Source organism: Bidens hawaiensis, unplaced genomic scaffold (genome assembly GCF_021521415.1).
Source record: "Bidens hawaiensis isolate Kalapana, Puna unplaced genomic scaffold, B.hawaiensis_p1.1 tig00024815_1, whole genome shotgun sequence".
NCBI lineage: Eukaryota > Viridiplantae > Streptophyta > Magnoliopsida > Asterales > Asteraceae > Bidens > Bidens hawaiensis.
In genome coordinates, this window is record NW_027493926.1 from 206443 (window position 1) to 223460 (window position 17018).

The following is a 17018-nucleotide window of genomic DNA, read 5'->3' on the forward strand; positions in this document are numbered from 1 at the left end:
AAAGTCTACCCGGTGAGAATACTCATTAAGTAAAGTCTACCCGGAGAACTGTACTCAAGCATACTTCAAGGTTACCAAGTAAGTAAAGGAAGGCAGAGCATAAAGTCTACTCGGAAAAGTTTACAGCTATGAGGCCTACCCGGAAGACTTGTTTTACACTTAGTATAGTTTTGAATATGTAATTTGAATATGTTTTAATCATTAGGGTTTCTAGAAGGAATGAAAGCTGTCAGCAGGTGGCAGGCCTATAAATAGAATATTTTAGGGCATGCCTACAACGGATTTTTGCCTTTACACTTTTCAGATAAGATCGAATATTCCTTTCTGAGTGTGACGGCTGTCCTAGGTTTCATTGATTATACATTCCGACAAGAAACCCTAATAGAATATCATTTGTATGAATTGCTTTATATAAATGGAAATCTTTTGAGTTATTGTTCATGTCTGTTACCATTGTTAACCTATTAAGCAACAAAACTTGTTTGTTTGTGATTCTGCCGTTAACAAACAAGAATCTTTCCTTATTTAGAAATCCGTCATTAACCTTCTTGTCGACACAATATGTGTGAGTTATGACATTGTTATTGAGTATTGACTTATTATTCGGGACCAACAACCCTTCATCTACTAACACCTCTGACTGTACGTTGGTGATTTCTTCAAAAAGGTTTGAATTCATAATTAGCTGGTATGACTTTAATGTTGCAAAGACTTCCTCATTCTTACGACTTAACGCGTCGGCGACCACATTAGCTTTACCAGGATAGTATTTAATGTCGTAGTCATAATCTTTAATCAACTCCAACCAACTTCTCTGTCTCATGTTTAATTCCTTCTGCTCGAAGAAGTACTTTAAACTCTTATGATCTGTGTAGATGGTACACTTAGCTGCTAGCTCTAAGTCATGTGTTGGATAAGTACTCTCATGGAATTTCAACTGTTAAGACGCGTAAGCTATTACTCTTCCTCGTTGCATCAACACGCAACCTAATCCATGATACGAAGCATCGGTACAAACAACCAAATCCTCGTCACAGTCGGGTAAAGCAAGGAATATAGCTTGCGTGAGTCTCTTATTTAATTCCTCTAAAGCTTCTTCTTGAAACTTTCCCCAGCTGAATACTACCGACTTTCGGGCCATACCGGTCAACGGTGCGGCTATCTTGGAGAAACCTTCGATGAATCTCCTATAGTAGCCAGCTAACCCTAAGAAGCTTCGTATATCAGTCGGATTCTGTGGATTCTTCCAATTCGTTATCGCCTCAATCTTAGATGGGTCCACGGTAATCCCTTCGGGATTTATCACGTGACCTAGAAATTGCACTTCTCTTAACCAGAACGTGCATTTAGAAAACTTAGCATACAACTTTTCTTCCTTCAGAGTCTCCAATACCTCTCTCAAATGCTCAGCATGATCAATCTCGTTCTTTGAATAAATCAATATGTCATCGATAAAGACGATTAACGATTTATCCAACATTGGCCGACACACCATATTCATCATGTCCATAAATGCTGCGGGAGCATTCGTTAGACCGAACGACATTACGAGGAACTCGTAGTGTCCATATCACGTTCGAAACGTTGTTTTAGGAATATCTGCCTCCTTCACTTTTAGCTGATGATAGCCTGATTTGAGATCTATCTGTGAGAACCAACTTGAACCTTGCAGTTGATCAAATAGATCATCAATTCTTGGCAAAGGATATCTATTCTTTACCGTAAGCTTATTCAACTCGCGATAGTCTATACACATTCTCATGTTTCCATCCTTCTTCTTCACAAACAACACTGGCGCGCCCCACGGAGAAACACTTGGTCTAATAAAACCCTTGTCGAGGAGTTCCTGCAGTTGGGACATTAACTCTTTCATCTCGGACGCCGCTAGACGGTAAGGTGCTTTCGCGACGGGTTGGACTCCTGGTACTAAATCTATCTGGAATTCTATCTCCCGTTCTGGTGGCAACCCCGGAAGATCCTTTGGGAATACTTCTGGGTAGTCCCGCACGATAGGAACATCTTTCATTTCTTTCGTCTCTGCCGTAGCGTTGACAACATATGCCAGGTAGGCATCGCACCCTCGCTTTAGCAATCCCTCGGCTTTTATCATCGAAATGACATTAAGCCCAGAACTTTCCTAATCACCATAAACCGTCACTGCACTACCATCTAAGGACTTTAACCTTATTCTCCTACTCTTACACACTATCTGAGCTTCATACTCAGACAACCAATCCATCCCCAAAACCACATCGAACCCTCCCAAGGTCATAACATACAAAATGACAGGGAACTCATGTCCCTCTAATTCTATCTTACAGTCCTTAACCATTTTCATTATTTTGATCGAAGTGTCACTAGCGGTTTCTACTATAAAAGTTTTAGACACTTGGCAACATTTCATTTTAGCTGATCTGCTAAATGGTGTGGCTACAAAACTTTTATTAGCACCTGAATCAAGTAGTACTGAAGCGGAAATACTGTTTACTAGAAACGTACAGGTCACGACATCTGGAATCTGCTTAGCTTGCTCTTGGGTCAGCATGTAGGCTCTAGTTTTTGGCCTGGTTGGTTCTGCATCCTTCTTTCCACTTCCTTCAGCTTCACTCTCAGTACATTCCCTTGCAAAGTGACCCGTCTTACCGCATTTATAACAGGCGGACTTTGCAGTACAATCTAGAGTGTAATGCCCCACCTTCCCGCACTTGTAGCACACATTCGTACCGAACTTGCACTCACCAGCATGACCCTTCCCACACTTATAACATACATCCAAAACCTTACCCCACCTGCACTCACCACTGTGTGCCTTGCCACAAGTCTTGCACGACCTGTTCTCCCAAACTCTTGGCTGCTTTTTCTTAGGGTTTCACATTTGGGTACCGGGTCATTTAACAGTAGCGACCCATTTCTTCTCCTTCTTCTCATCCTCCACCACCACATCATCCGCAGCCAGGTCTGCATAAACCATCTCTACGATTTCGACAGCAGAGTCAAAGGTAGCAGGTTTACTTTCCCGGACTAGTATGCAGACTTTTTGTGGCAACCCCCTCACGTAGCACTTGATTCTCTTAGCTTCGGTGTTAACCATGTCGGGTACCAACCTAGATATTCGGTTGAACTCGGTGGTATACTCACGATGAGTCATCGTTCCAGCTTTCAAATTTAGAAACTTCATCTCCGCCCTCTCAACTTCGGCATCAGCACAAAACCTTTTCATTACCAACTCTTTCAGATCCTCCCACTTCATAGCCTTAATCTCTTCTTGACTCTTCCTCTGCTCAATCGATTCCCACCAATACATTACTTCATCTCCGAAGGACTGGGTAGCGTAACCCACAGCTTGGTCGGGACGGCACTCGCTAATGCGGATAATCTTGTCCATAGTGGTTATCCTTTGGAGAGTAGCAATTGCGTCTCCCAAACCTGTCAGCTTCGGCGGGTCGCATCCCTTGAAGGACTTATAGTTGCACCCGTCTCGGCCTCTCTTTCTACCATCCGCTTTCCCATACTTAACCCCACTCGAGGCTTCCCTCTCTCCTTCCTCATCTCTCCTACCATCACCACCCGCCCCTTCAGCAGTTTTTTCACGGCTTCCAGCAAACCCTCCAGGAGTCATATTCGTCATAGAAATGGCTACTGCTTGAACGATAGCTGCTTGAATTACGGGATCCAGTTGAACCCCTTCGTTGTTGTTCGGGTTTCCTCCAGTTGTGCTTCCTTCATCTCCGGTGTTGGAAGTTATTTCGACCGAAGGTCGTTGGACACGACGAGGCCTGCCACGACGTCCAGTGCGACCTCCAGCTCTCACAATTCCTCCACCTCCCATATTTTCTCATGTTCCAGCCATCGTATTTTAAAATGGAAAACACAACGTCATCACTCAAGGAACTTTTTAGTACAAGGATAGTAAGGCTAAAAGGTAATAACAGTGGCCAGTTGTGATTAGCTGATCATGTTACTTTCCGTGTCATATACACTTCCTCTTATGAGTCTATTTGTGCTGGTTCTAATCTCAAACAGTTAATCAGTCAAAGATCAAGAAATCCTATCCCTACATTCACATATCCTTTCTTTAGCAATTAACATTCATTATTCAATCATACACTTTACCTTCACTGAGCTTGCTTGAGTGACACATGGCATTCTTGAACTGGCATCTTCTTTCTTTTCTAATTTAAATCTCATTCTCTGTTCGAGTCTAAGCATGTAGGATGCTTAAATCTCTCGAACTTTGCTCTGTACCAACTTGTAAGGCCCCGTTACCGGTGCCTCATATTTGGGCGTTGAATTTACTCATCAACATAGTTCTATTCATCAGAGTTAATAAAAACATACGCGGAATATAAAAACATTCATAAAACATTACATTAATCCGTAACTTGTCTTAAAATAAACATCTTGTCTTTCAAAGTATCATAATATTAAACATAAGCGTCTCGAGTCTTCCGATGCCAGCCTCTTACTCAATACCACGTGTTCCCCTCAAGAGAGCTGTCTTATCCTACTCACATGCGTGCATACTAAAAGTCAGCTACGTTGAGTAAGTTCTAGTTAATAACATAACATAATTTACATATATACATACATACATACATACATACTTTCATTCATACTTTCATATTTCAAATTCTACTTTAGTTTATTCTATTCTGCCTCGGATATTATTAGGGTCCGGTCCCATTTCTGCCTTGGATATTACTACGGTCCAGTCCCTTTTCTGCCTCGAGATTATTAAAGGGCTCGGTCCCTTTTCTGCCTCGAGATTATTAAAGGGCTCGGTCCCTTTTCTACCTTTCTATCTCTTACATTCATTCATAACATACATACATATCATTCATATTTAATACATAACATCATAACTTGACAGAACGTGCAATATCCAAAGATCGTTCACGTACCGACAAGCAATCATTCTTACCTTTCACATAATCACATAAAGCATACACTTATCACTTAGGATAAATGTATTAACAATCACATCGAGTATGCACACAACCCCGAAAACATAACACAGAAATGGGGCTAGAAACTCACCTGAATCGTGTTGCGTTCGCCGTTAATTGTTATCCCCTTCTTTAATTGTGCACGGCTAACTGTTGAATATATATATATATATATACATATATTAATTAACCGTATAATTATTTAAGTTGGTATTTTAAGTTGGGCTTATTTAGTTAGATGGGTTATGGGCTTAAAGCTTGCGGGTTTAGTTAGGTCAGGCCCATCTGCCCATTAAAGCACTTAGGCCCAACTAGGGTCAGGCCCAAACAGAAACTGGGTCAGCCGAGAACTCTTGGCAGAGATCCCCTGCTTGACCGAGAACCCATGTTGACCAAAACTCATACCTGACCAAAACCCCGTATCCGATCGAGAACTCGGTGGCCGAGAACTCAGTGGGCGAGAACCCATGCTTACCGAAACTCTAACTGACCGAGGACTCTTAGTGACCGAGAACCCTAGTCACCGAGAATCCATTTTACTTTCAGCTCGGATCTTCCTACCTTTAGATCCATTTTAGGCTATACTAACGATTATCGGTCCGAAATGGCTCTTTTGACTACCAATAACCCAACCCTCCTTAGTCGTTTTACATTCGCTACGTTCCATCATCAAGATCTAGTCCGTTTCTGGCATAAAGCTCGAACCTTTAATCCATAAAACGTTCTTTACTAGATTTAGGGTTTCCTTTAATCAAACCGTTCACAACCATAAGTTTGTTAAGTTCATTTAACATCAAGTTTGCTACTTTATGGTTTGTCTAAGTCCGATCTACTCTAGGTTTGAGTTTCATGATCATTGGTTCATAAAAACGTAACCTTTAAGATCAAGAACATACCTTTATGATGCACCTCAAGCTATGGTTAGGGCTAGTACATGATCTTGGCCTTTTTAGCTTGCTTGTATAACAGCGATTTTGTCCAAATAATGTTTGCTTGCTCTTTCTTGACCTTCTCTCTCTCCACCGCCACTAGTAGAAGGTGTGTGTCTGTTTTAAGGTGTAGGCAAGGCAAAGTGTAGAATAGATGGAAATGGAAAGGATTAGGGTTTAAGGGGGGTATTTATACTCCTTTAAGCCCATGGACCTAAGGCCCATCTTTCCTTTTTAGTCCATGATTAATCCATCTAATTAGCCTACATATCTTTCCCTCTTTACAATTATTTTATTTACTATCTCAAGTAAACTTTTCCATTACGAGAAATATTATATAAAATATTATTATCAGAATTTGGGATGTTACACACATTCCCCTATTTTACTCGTTTTATCACGTTTTGGGGACATATGCGTAAATTATATTTCTTATATACACTTATACTCAAAAATTACAACTTTGTCTTATGTGTTAACAACTTACATCTTACTTGTTTATGTGTTTATTTGCTTTGTATGCTTCGGCATTCGAAGAGGTCCAACATAACTCAGTCTAGTATGATCATACACCAGTCGTTAGCCTTTGTGCTTCTCGACATCTCAGTTATACTTGCTCATTTGGTTAATTTGTTATTCTCATATGACTTGTCGAAGCTACGTATTTTGTTATATATACCATATGTACAACTAAACTGGTGTGTTGCTCACTCAACGTGTGTTGTTGACAAAATTATATTTTACATTCATATGCAGGTTATCGTAGGAATTTAATGCAGGTTGGTGAAGATTTTTTGTGAAGAATTAAAGTTATAAAATAACTAATCAAGATCATTTGTGATATAAGTTGTATTGTTGTATGATTTGGATTATGTATTTGTTTGTATTTGATTTATTTGAAAACTTAATTTAATTAATAGATATTGTCATTTAAATAATGTTGCATGATAGTAACCTTAAGAGCTGTGACAATCAGTTCGCGTACCGGCATTTCCGCCGTAGGTTGGGGTGTGACAATAACGAATGGACACCATTCGTCATCATTCCCTAATCAATACATTAAGCACAACGAATGTCCCATTCGTTGTAATTATTCGTCAAAAAGACTAGATGAATTGACTAATAAATACATATGAGCTCATTCGTTATACATCACATAACAAATGGCTCATTTACGTTAACGAATGTACCCTTGTACATTTCCCAAAATGCCCTTATACGTTTCAAGAGCAAATACACTGCGAATCAAAGACCGAGACGACAAAACATGTACTAACATTTGTTATCATAGAATCGGGTTTGCCATTCAAAAGGGGATGGCGGTGTGGAAGCGACTGTCGGTCCACCAGTCCCCTCAACCTTGTTTCTCACATATTTGGTGATAAATAGAAGACTTATTCAAACTAAGTCTTCACCTCTTTGCTCTACAACAATTGGATCAGTGATCAATTTCTAGGTTTCGTCGTAAACCTACACTACAAGGTTAATCTATTCCATTATTCAAGTCTAATCAAGTTTTAATTATTCAAAGAGGAGACTAAAAGTGTAAAGTAAAAAAGAAGAGTTTTTCTAAGCTATCATCCAACCATCTTACTTGTAATTTGAGGGGTCAACACTAGAGGTTATTTTAGTGTGTTTGACAAGTGAGGAATCATCATTAGTTGGTGATTTGAGAGGGGAACACACTATCTTGATATAATGTAGTTTTGTATTGGGTTGGGAACTTTGTCTTAATATAGAGTTAATTAGTTGTTAGGCAAAGACTCACTATCTTGATATAGTAATATTAGAATAAATTGTAAAGCATTTAGGGAGACAACTAGTGAGGAAAACTCTTTGATCGGAAGACATGAATCGAACCATTATAAATTTGGTTATGTTATCTGAAAGGCTCTTTACTTATTTGTATTTATGATTATAATTTGAGAAAATAGTTTTAACAAAATCATTAGCTGGTTAAAATAAAATCGGGGTTGGTAAGTCTCCCTCCCATTGGCTTGAGAAAGGGGTATCCGTCCCACCGTAACTAAACACCTTTCTTTCTCCCTCTTTCTTTCTTTCTTATTATTTTATAATAATCTCCGATTAGGGTTTCAATTAATTGATTGTCCTTGCAGACCAGACCACATATTAATTCATTGAAAGATGAAGGTTTTTGTGAAAACGTTGAAGGGGACCCACTTTGAAATCCAAGTCACACCAGAAGACACGGTTGCTTACTCTCAATTCAATTCCTTTTTTATTTATTTCTATTCAATTTAATCCAATCCAATCTGTTTCTAATTCATTTGGAATTGTTAGGGTTTTATCTTCAATTCATTAAGATTCAGAATTTCAATTGATCATGCACTTAGGTTTTATTAACTTTGAATGAATTATATTGGGAAATTGGTTGTTGTGAGCTCTCATTATATGATATGATTCTAATTGGTTGGTTGATAATACACTAGTAGGTTTTTATTGATGATGTTAAATGTATAATCAGCTGTCGATAAGCCTGACAAAGCATGCGCTTCTAGTTCCTAGGCCATCGCACTACACCTCTATTGGCATTGATGACGGATCAACAACAATGATCATTTGAACTTTTGGTTTTCATGTTTTTAAAATTTTTTAATTCAAGCTTTGGGATTACATTTGAATCTTGACTCTTTTAGAACTTTTGGTACTGATTAGATGATATTAAATGTTATATAATAGCTTTTCTCTATTTTTTATGAAGAATAGTATTATTTTTCTAATACGTAACATATGCTTTTTTTTTATGTAAGTGCGTTTCTTTTCTTAAGCCCTCACTTGCAAGGTCTGTGCGTCTAACGCCTTTTAACCCAATTGGAATTTAAAGTAGGTGGTAGAAAGCTGTCACCCAACCGATTTGTAGAACATGATTTGGATAGTATTCTACTATGATTAGGATATTCGTTAAAAAATGTCAGATTTTATGTACGCATCAAATTGGAATATGAAATGTGTTTTTTTTATTTGTATTTGTGGAATATAATTGGTTACATTGTAAAGATGTGGTCTTTTATGCCAAATAAACACCAACTTATTTACTTTGTTACATTATGGGGATGCCTACAGTATGCAAGTGTGAAACACCTTCACACTTTCTTTCATCATTGGCCCTTTTATGCATGATTATAGATTTGCGTTATTTGAATACTATGATTGGTTACAATAAAAACTCACCTTTGTTAACATGTTTGATGTGATTGAAGCTGTGTACATGGTAGTAAGATAGTGTGATTATTATTCATGCAGGTTGCTGATGTGAAGAAAAATATAGAAACCGTTCAAGGATCAGATGTTTATCCTGCTGCACAACAGATGCTTATCCATCAGGGCAAAGTGCTTAAAGATGCCACTACCTTGGAAGAGAACAAAGTTGCAGAAAATTCTTTTCTCGTCATTATGTTATCTAAGGTAATATCAAATTCCCTTTTTCTCCAGGCACCCAAATATTATTATTTTCTAATTTATTTCCAACTTTGAATACAGAGTAAGACACCCACTGGCCAAACGTCAACAGCCGCAACTGCCCCTAAGGTATTAACTTATATGTTTAACTTTTATTATTGGTTCTGAAGTTTGTGTGTGATATGCATTGAATGGTTTGAACCTGCCATGCCATGTAGGCACCTCAGACAAGCGCCAATCCCCCTGCGCCAGCTGCCACTCAAGCTCCTCCTCCAGCTGTGACACAGTAAGCTTAAGCTGCTACTTTTTTTGCATAGCTATATATTAATCAAAATATCATTTAAATATTACTCAAAATACAATTATATATGCATACAACTTGCCAACTTTTTTTTTTGAGTGATGAATAGTAAATTTTAAGCCACTTAAAATTTGCCATGTGGCGTTCATTTAGTTTTCTTCAAGTTTCAGTTTCACCCCTTATGCTATAGATAATATACGTTTTTAAGTATTAACTTCTGTTTCTGTAACATTTTTTGAAAGAAATAAAAAACAAATGCGCGGTTGTGATAATTTGTTTGTTTCCTATGTTTCGATATAGTTTTATAAGAAATGGAGTTGTATATGAAATAAAGCATTTTTGTAGCATTGTAATGTAGACTATACCAAGTGCTGGTACCTAGACGAAACAAACCGGACCGATATTGACCAAACAATATCGGTACTGGTGTCGGTATTATCGTAACCACTATTGGTCTTCATTTAACATCGATACGGCTACCGGTATTCATTTTATAGATTTTGGTTTTGATACGAGCTCACAATTTTATGTTTTATTTGATTAGGTCTGATTCTATTGTAAGCATTATTTTTATTTTTTTGTGGTTTGACGTGTGAGGGTTTAATACTTGTTTCTGCTATTTAATGTACTTGTACTTAATTGCAGGCCTGCAGTTCTTCCTTCCGCCCCAGCTCCAGATTCAGCAACTCTCATGAACCCTCCGTTAGTATTTCTTCAAAAGACGGGATATTAAAATTCTTATATTCTAATCGCATTATCAATTTAATAAACACTTATATATTAGTGATGGTTTTATTATAGATCAGAGAATGTATATGATCAAGCAGCATCAAACCTTGTTGCTGGAAGCAATTTGGATGGTACAATCCAGCATATTCTTGATATGGGTGGTGGAATCTGGGATCGCGATACTGTTGTTCGTGCTCTTCGAGCTGCCTTTAACAACCCAGAAAGAGCGGTCGAGTATCTTTATTCTGTAAATTATTTTCTTACCTTATTCTTTAGTACTTTGTTATTTTAGTATTTATGAAACTGAACGTTCAGTAGATAATTTATAACAATTACGTATATCATGTCAGGGTATTCCCGAGCCAGCTGAACTTCCACCAGCTGCAGGAGCTTCACCAGTGCCAGGTGTGCAGGCCGTGAACCCGCCAGCTCAGCCTGCACAAGCTACACAACCTGCAGCTATGCCTTCAACTGGACCAAATGCAAATCCGTTGGATCTCTTTCCTCAGGTATTTCTTTAACTAGTCAATCTGTCCAGCCGGGTGAAAACCTGTTCTAGTGAAACTGAGTTTGGGTCAAACTGGTCGTTCAGAAAAGTGTCACTTAAACTTCTTACTTTACATTTGACTTAGGGCCTTCCTGACATGGGTGCTAATGCTCCCGCTGGTGCAGCTGGAAACCTTGATTTTCTCAGAAACAGTCCACAGGTATTCACACAGTAGCCCCTCCCCCTCCCCCCACAACACACCCACACCCACACACAAAATCAAATAGATAGCCAACTAATTTCTTGTTTTCAGTTTCAAGCACTTCGAGCCATGGTGCAAGCGAATCCACAAATCTTGCAGGTATGACATTTTTTTCAACGCGCGCATGAGTAAATAATAATGTTATTTATGATGTTGGCGCGTTATGAACTTATGATTTTGATGTTGACAGCCGATGCTGCAAGAGCTGGGGAAGCAAAATCCTCACTTGGTGAGGCTCATTCAAGAGCATCAAGCTGATTTTCTTCGTTTGATTAATGAGCCCGTTGAAGGCGGAGAGTATGTTTTATTATAATTCGATATATTATGTACTCGATCGATTCTACTTATGGTTATTAATAGAGGCAAAATTTAGGAATGCGCTTGGAGATCTTGCTGCAGCAATGCCACAAGCGGTGACTGTTACACCAGAGGAACGGGAAGCCATTGAACGTGTGAGTCTTCTTTTCCTGTATTTTCTAAAGGGATAATTTCATATACATCCCAATCAAATATTAAATATATATATATACATAGGATGAGGTTCATTTCTGAACTTCCAAATCATTTAAGAACTTTAAGAACTCTTATCAACCAATCATATATGTATTATTTTAATATATTTTATATATTTAAGGGTTGTTTTGTTATGTATTAATGTATTATATGTAAATTTATTATTATATGTATGTAAATGGTTTTTACACATATTGATAACTTAGCTATTTCACATATGTAAACTTGCGATTACATGTGTAATTACAAAATTGCATATAATTTTTTTGTTTTTTGTTTTTTGTTTTTTGTTTTTTGGAAAAGCAAAATTGCACATAATTATATTACCTAATACTACCCACGATTAATATCATATATAAACAATAAATATATAAAATGATTAAATGCTAGGTTTTAAATTTTTTGGAGTTTTTTAGAGATGTAAAGGATCAAAGAACATAAAAGGTGCACTATAAGATTAGATGGATGGTGTAAGATTGAGTTCCCTAGTTCCCTATATATATATACTAGTTTGATACCCGTGTGTTACACGAACAATTAAAGAAAATTATAATATTTAAGCATTAAGCATAATACAATCAATAACATAATTATCATATATTTTTAATACAATTACAACTAAAATTGAAATTACAGGAATTACAAAAGAAACATCACCCAAGTATTTTACAAATAAGAAAAATCTACTTGTACACAACATTTGTGGTTGTATTGGTCATATTACATTGATTATCAAGAATCAGAATCTTCAGCCCACTCTTGCTTGATTTTTGTGTGAGGTAGTAGAGGGCCACATGTTGTGTGTTATAGATAGTACTTGAATATAGTAGATAAGAAATGTTTTAAAATTTAAATACTAATCCCGTAAAATTAGTGGATATTTTAAAAAGAAGTTGCAAGATTTAATTGAGGTGATATATATGTGTCTCAATAATTATTTAAAATAATTTATAAATTGTGATTAGAATCAAATATAAAATGAATTCGAATTTATATGAAACAATCATGGTAAATAAGTTGACCAGATTTAAAAACCCGTAATTGTAAGTTTCTAATATAAGACCTTGATATCTTTCATAAGAAACTCTACCTAAACTTATTGATTTATATTAACATAAACTTTATATTCAACATTTAGAAAACCATGAATGTTTCAAGAATTATAGGAAATCATCGGGTCACCGTTTTTAAAAAATCACACCAAATCAGAATTGTATGTACAGTTTGAAAACTAATATAACTTAACCCATGTAATTTATAAAAATAACATAATATAAATGATTACTTATTTTTACTATTACTTTTCATGTATTTAGTACCTATTATAAAAACATATATAATATGTTAAATAAAAATTATATAAAAAATAGTGGTGTGCAAATTGAATATTAGCAAATACGTGTTTCTTAATACCAAGTATCATAAAAATTAATGGTGTGTAAATTTTATTTGATACTCAATTATATATTTTGACCAAATGTATCTTGAGCGATAATGGTAAAGCTAAATATTTTAGTCTTTAAATGACAAGAGTTAGTTTGTTTTGCTAGTTATACAATTATTTATACATATACATAATAACCGTAATTGTAGCTCACCATATTTAGCTTGAATAATATATGTAAAGCGACATTTTAGTAAAACAGGTTAAAATAGTTTACTGATTTTAAGAAAACTTTGAATTTCGAATATTTTATATATACATGTGGTTAGTATATACCCGTGTGGTTAGTCAAACTTTAGTAATTTGTTACAATATTAAATTAGTTTGATATAATGTTTAATTATTTAAACAACTAATAATCCTTGATCGTCGGTTTCCATATTTATATTGAATAAGTTTAAGCAAAACCAAAATAAAGGCATTAAAAATAATACCGCGCTGAAGATGACATTATGAAGTGAAAATCAATATCGGAATCTAACTCGTTCATGTACCTTATCTACCATTTGAAGATCATGTATGCATAGCGTATTGTTATTATATAACTATACGTGGAAGTCAGAGTAAACAAATCATTATATTTTGATGCATTGGTATGAAGTTTTAAATGCTCGTAAGAAAAAAAATAAAGTTTATTGGTTAAAACCGTAAGTTCATGTACCTTATATACCATTTGAAGATCATGTATGCACAGAGTGTTGTTGGGATCTGCATTGAAGCAATAATGTCCATGAAAATTGTGTAGTTGCAAAATGATGAACGTCTATATATTGATATACCATTTGCTACTAAATCTCCTAAACATTTTAAAAAATATAATGAATATCATCATGTTTACGCAAATGCATAATGCAAAGTGGAATTAAAATTACCAAAAGAAGTTAGTTATTATTGAAACAAAAATATGAAAGCTCAACACATCAAGAACTAATAAACTGGTAAAACTGAGTGGGTCGGGCCGGGTTAGTCTATGAGTGAATAATTAATATAGTTTCATAAATAAATTATCGTCAAACACGAATTCTACGATCCAAACATGAGTTGGCAGTTGACCACAATCGAGAAGTTCAAAGAAATTGCACATTTGATAACAGAAATCATAAATCCGAAGGTTTACTACTTGAGTACCATAATAATAAAAGGTAAGTATATTTAACCCATACAGTCCTTTAAATAAAAAAAATTGACAGAAATGCTCTTATACTTAACTGAAAAATCTAACAAAGTTATTCAAGTGGTTATTGATCAGGTTTGGTACTAAAGTAGTTAAACTGCAGGAGAAAAAAAACAAATTTAGCTCTTAAAAAATAAGAAAATGTTGTGGTTAGCTCTTAAAGCGGGGTTGTGTAAAATTACCTAACAGTAAGCGACAATGGAACAGCCTGAAGCAACGACGGAGATGAACGATAGCAATGGTGAAGATGAACGGTCTCGTAGGTTTAATCAGATAAGGGAGAAGCAGCAAAGTAATGGCAGATTGGCAGCGACGGGCGCCTGAATGAAGGTCTGCAGCGTAGGGTTTTTTTATTGGAAGGGGAAACAAATGGGTTGAATAATATATGGATCCAGATAATATTAGTTAGACGGGTTGATCCAAAATAATACCATTTTAGTGAACATGGGTTAAATTAGTGAATATGGGTTAAAAATGTGAGGAGTGATGAGAGGTTGACAAGTGGCAAAAGATAGTAATCTTTTATTAGAATAGTAAGATATATATATATATATATATACACACACATAAAAGGGTGAGACCATGCGCACCCCCTCTATTTTCTTAATGAGGTTGTGTCCACCAAGTTTGTATAATCAAAGAATCATATATCCGTTTTAACTTATTTCATAGAAGGGTGAGACCATGTGTACTCTGTTTATTTTTTAAAGAGGACACGTACCCCCATCCATTTACCCTGTAATTTTCTTAAAGCTTTAAAATTTCATTTTTAACCATTTTTTAAGTCCTCTTTTTATTGCTTTTTTTTTCTTTACTTTTTTTCCATTGGGTCGATTTTTTACAATGAATCAGACCTTTTGTTTTTCTATTAATTAGATGGTTCATCATCATCATCGTACTCAGTAAATCCCACCAATAGCAAATCTATGGTAGGGTCTGAGAAAGTTAAGATGCAGACAGCCTTACCTCTACCCCGTAGGAATAGAGAGGTTGCTTCCGATGAGACCCCCGGCTCGATAGTAGTTTTGCATTAAGTCTTGGACATAAGGCACATAACACTCAAACCATTGAGACAAATGCTGATTGATGCATGCACCCCCCACTACATGATGCTTGATTAATCTTCCGCCACTTTTAAAGTTATATAATCATCATCATCATCATCATCGTACTCAGTATATCCCACCAATAGCAAAGTTATGGTAGGGTCTTAGGATGGTGAGGTGTAGACAGCCTTACCTCTACCCCATAGGGATAGAGAGGCTGCTTTCGGTGAGACCCCCCGGCTCGATAGTAGTTTTGCATTAAGCCTTGGACATAAGGCACATAACACACTCAACCATCGGGACACCGCCAATTGGTGCATGCACCCTTGTCTTTCGGCTATCAACGCCACCACATGATGCCTGATTAACCTTCCGCCACTTTTGACATTCTTTTCATGAGATTAGTAAAATAACGTCAAAATTAGTGCAATTTCACTTTTGCCCACCCGAGGGTTCACACACATATACATTATATGCGCTCACTGCAAGCAGGGCGATTTAAAGTTATATAAGATATTTAAAATTAGGTTGTAATGTTGGATATATATGATATTTGTCATGTTTTTTGTAGTGATATGTATATTATTCAAATTTTGGTTTGAATATATGTTTTATTTGTTATGTTTTGTATGGATAACAATCAAGCGTTTTTAAAACTATTAAAATGGAAACAGTTTGGAGGTAAAATAATGGTTTTGAGTTTTGTTTCAGCTTGAAGCAATGGGATTTGATAGAGCACTAGTATTAGAGGTGTTTTTCGCGTGCAACAAGAACGAAGAGCTGGCAGCCAATTATCTTTTAGATCACATCCATGAATTTGAAGACTAGGTATTAGTGTTGAATGATGAAATGGTAAGTAATCGATCCCGGTGGTTTTTTCTCTGGGTTCTTTATTATTTCCGCAATGTGGAAATATGGAGTGTCGGGAAAGACCAAAATTGGATTGTAACCAGATTCTATCGTCTCGTATTTAATTCGTAACTGTCTTGTATTTTGGACTTTCGTATTTTGTCTTGTATGACAATAGTGATATTGGTCTCTTCTTCAAGTGGGATGGCGCTTGCCTTTTCTTTTGTGTAATGGCTTTGTACTTTATAATGGATTATTTTGCAGGAGTGCAAAACACAATGACATAAATGCGCGTATAGTATATTAGTATTAACCAAAAGGAATAGACAAGGGTGTGGTGACATGGGCTGAGATTGTGATGTTAGTAGCTGCGATCAGGGATAAGCTCGGTATGCGATTTGGTACCGGTACCATTTACTTAACCCTAGGCGTGATTGTGGCAACAAGTGGCTTGCTTGGTTGTAACAATTGTCATATTGGTGGCGACAAGTGGTGTGGTGGCATTGAGTGCAAGAGTTTCATCGGCGGTGGCGGATCTAGCCAATAATTCCAGGGTTATCACAATCTTTTTAACTATGCATTAAAAAAAACATAATGCATAAAGTTGAACATGTACCTAATAGAATCCTACTCTCTGGCATTTGAAAGCTTATCGAGCTGTTATATCATCTTTAGTTGCATCAACACGGTCGCAGCAGGTGGTCCGGCAAGGAGTAAGCCGTCATATCAGATCAGATGGTCACTGGTCGAATGTTGATTTCTTTGGTTTTGTTATGTTTTTCTCGAGTCAATTTTCAAAACCCTCATCAAGTTGGGCTTTTTTTTACTATATTTTAATTAAATAGTGGGTTTTTAAATCATTAACTAGTTGTGGTTTTTTATCTCAGTTGTGTGCACAAATCGGGTATTAGAAAAAAT

General features: G+C 36.3%; 1 protein-coding gene across 2 annotated transcripts; it reads left to right on the forward strand.

Annotated features, from left to right (window-relative positions):
- Positions 1 to 7946: 7946 nt before the first annotated feature.
- LOC143570011 (ubiquitin receptor RAD23d-like) lies at positions 7947 to 16253 on the forward strand. 2 transcript variants are annotated; one of them, XM_077055778.1, is made up of 12 exons: positions 7947 to 8086; positions 9140 to 9301; positions 9377 to 9424; positions 9514 to 9581; positions 10242 to 10298; positions 10398 to 10572; positions 10676 to 10834; positions 10958 to 11032; positions 11126 to 11173; positions 11265 to 11371; positions 11448 to 11526; positions 15963 to 16253. In XM_077055778.1, the coding sequence occupies exons 1-12, from the start codon at positions 8021 to 8023 to the stop codon at positions 16077 to 16079; spliced, it is 1161 nt and encodes a 386-aa protein (XP_076911893.1). In that variant the 5' UTR covers positions 7947 to 8020; the 3' UTR covers positions 16080 to 16253. The 2 variants fall into 2 exon arrangements, with proteins under 2 accessions (XP_076911893.1, XP_076911894.1); XM_077055779.1 differs by having other exon boundaries at positions 9377 to 9419; positions 9518 to 9581.
- Positions 16254 to 17018: the final 765 nt, after the last annotated feature.

Coding starts and splice junctions, on each gene's coding strand:
- LOC143570011 (XM_077055778.1), top strand. CDS start 8,021: ATGAAGGTTTTTGTGAAAACGTTGAAGGGGACCCACTTTGAAATCCAA. Junction 10,573..10,675: donor CGGTCGAGTATCTTTATTCT/GTAAATTATTTT, acceptor ATATCATGTCAG/GGTATTCCCGAGCCAGCTGA. Junction 11,174..11,264: donor CGAATCCACAAATCTTGCAG/GTATGACATTTT, acceptor TGATGTTGACAG/CCGATGCTGCAAGAGCTGGG.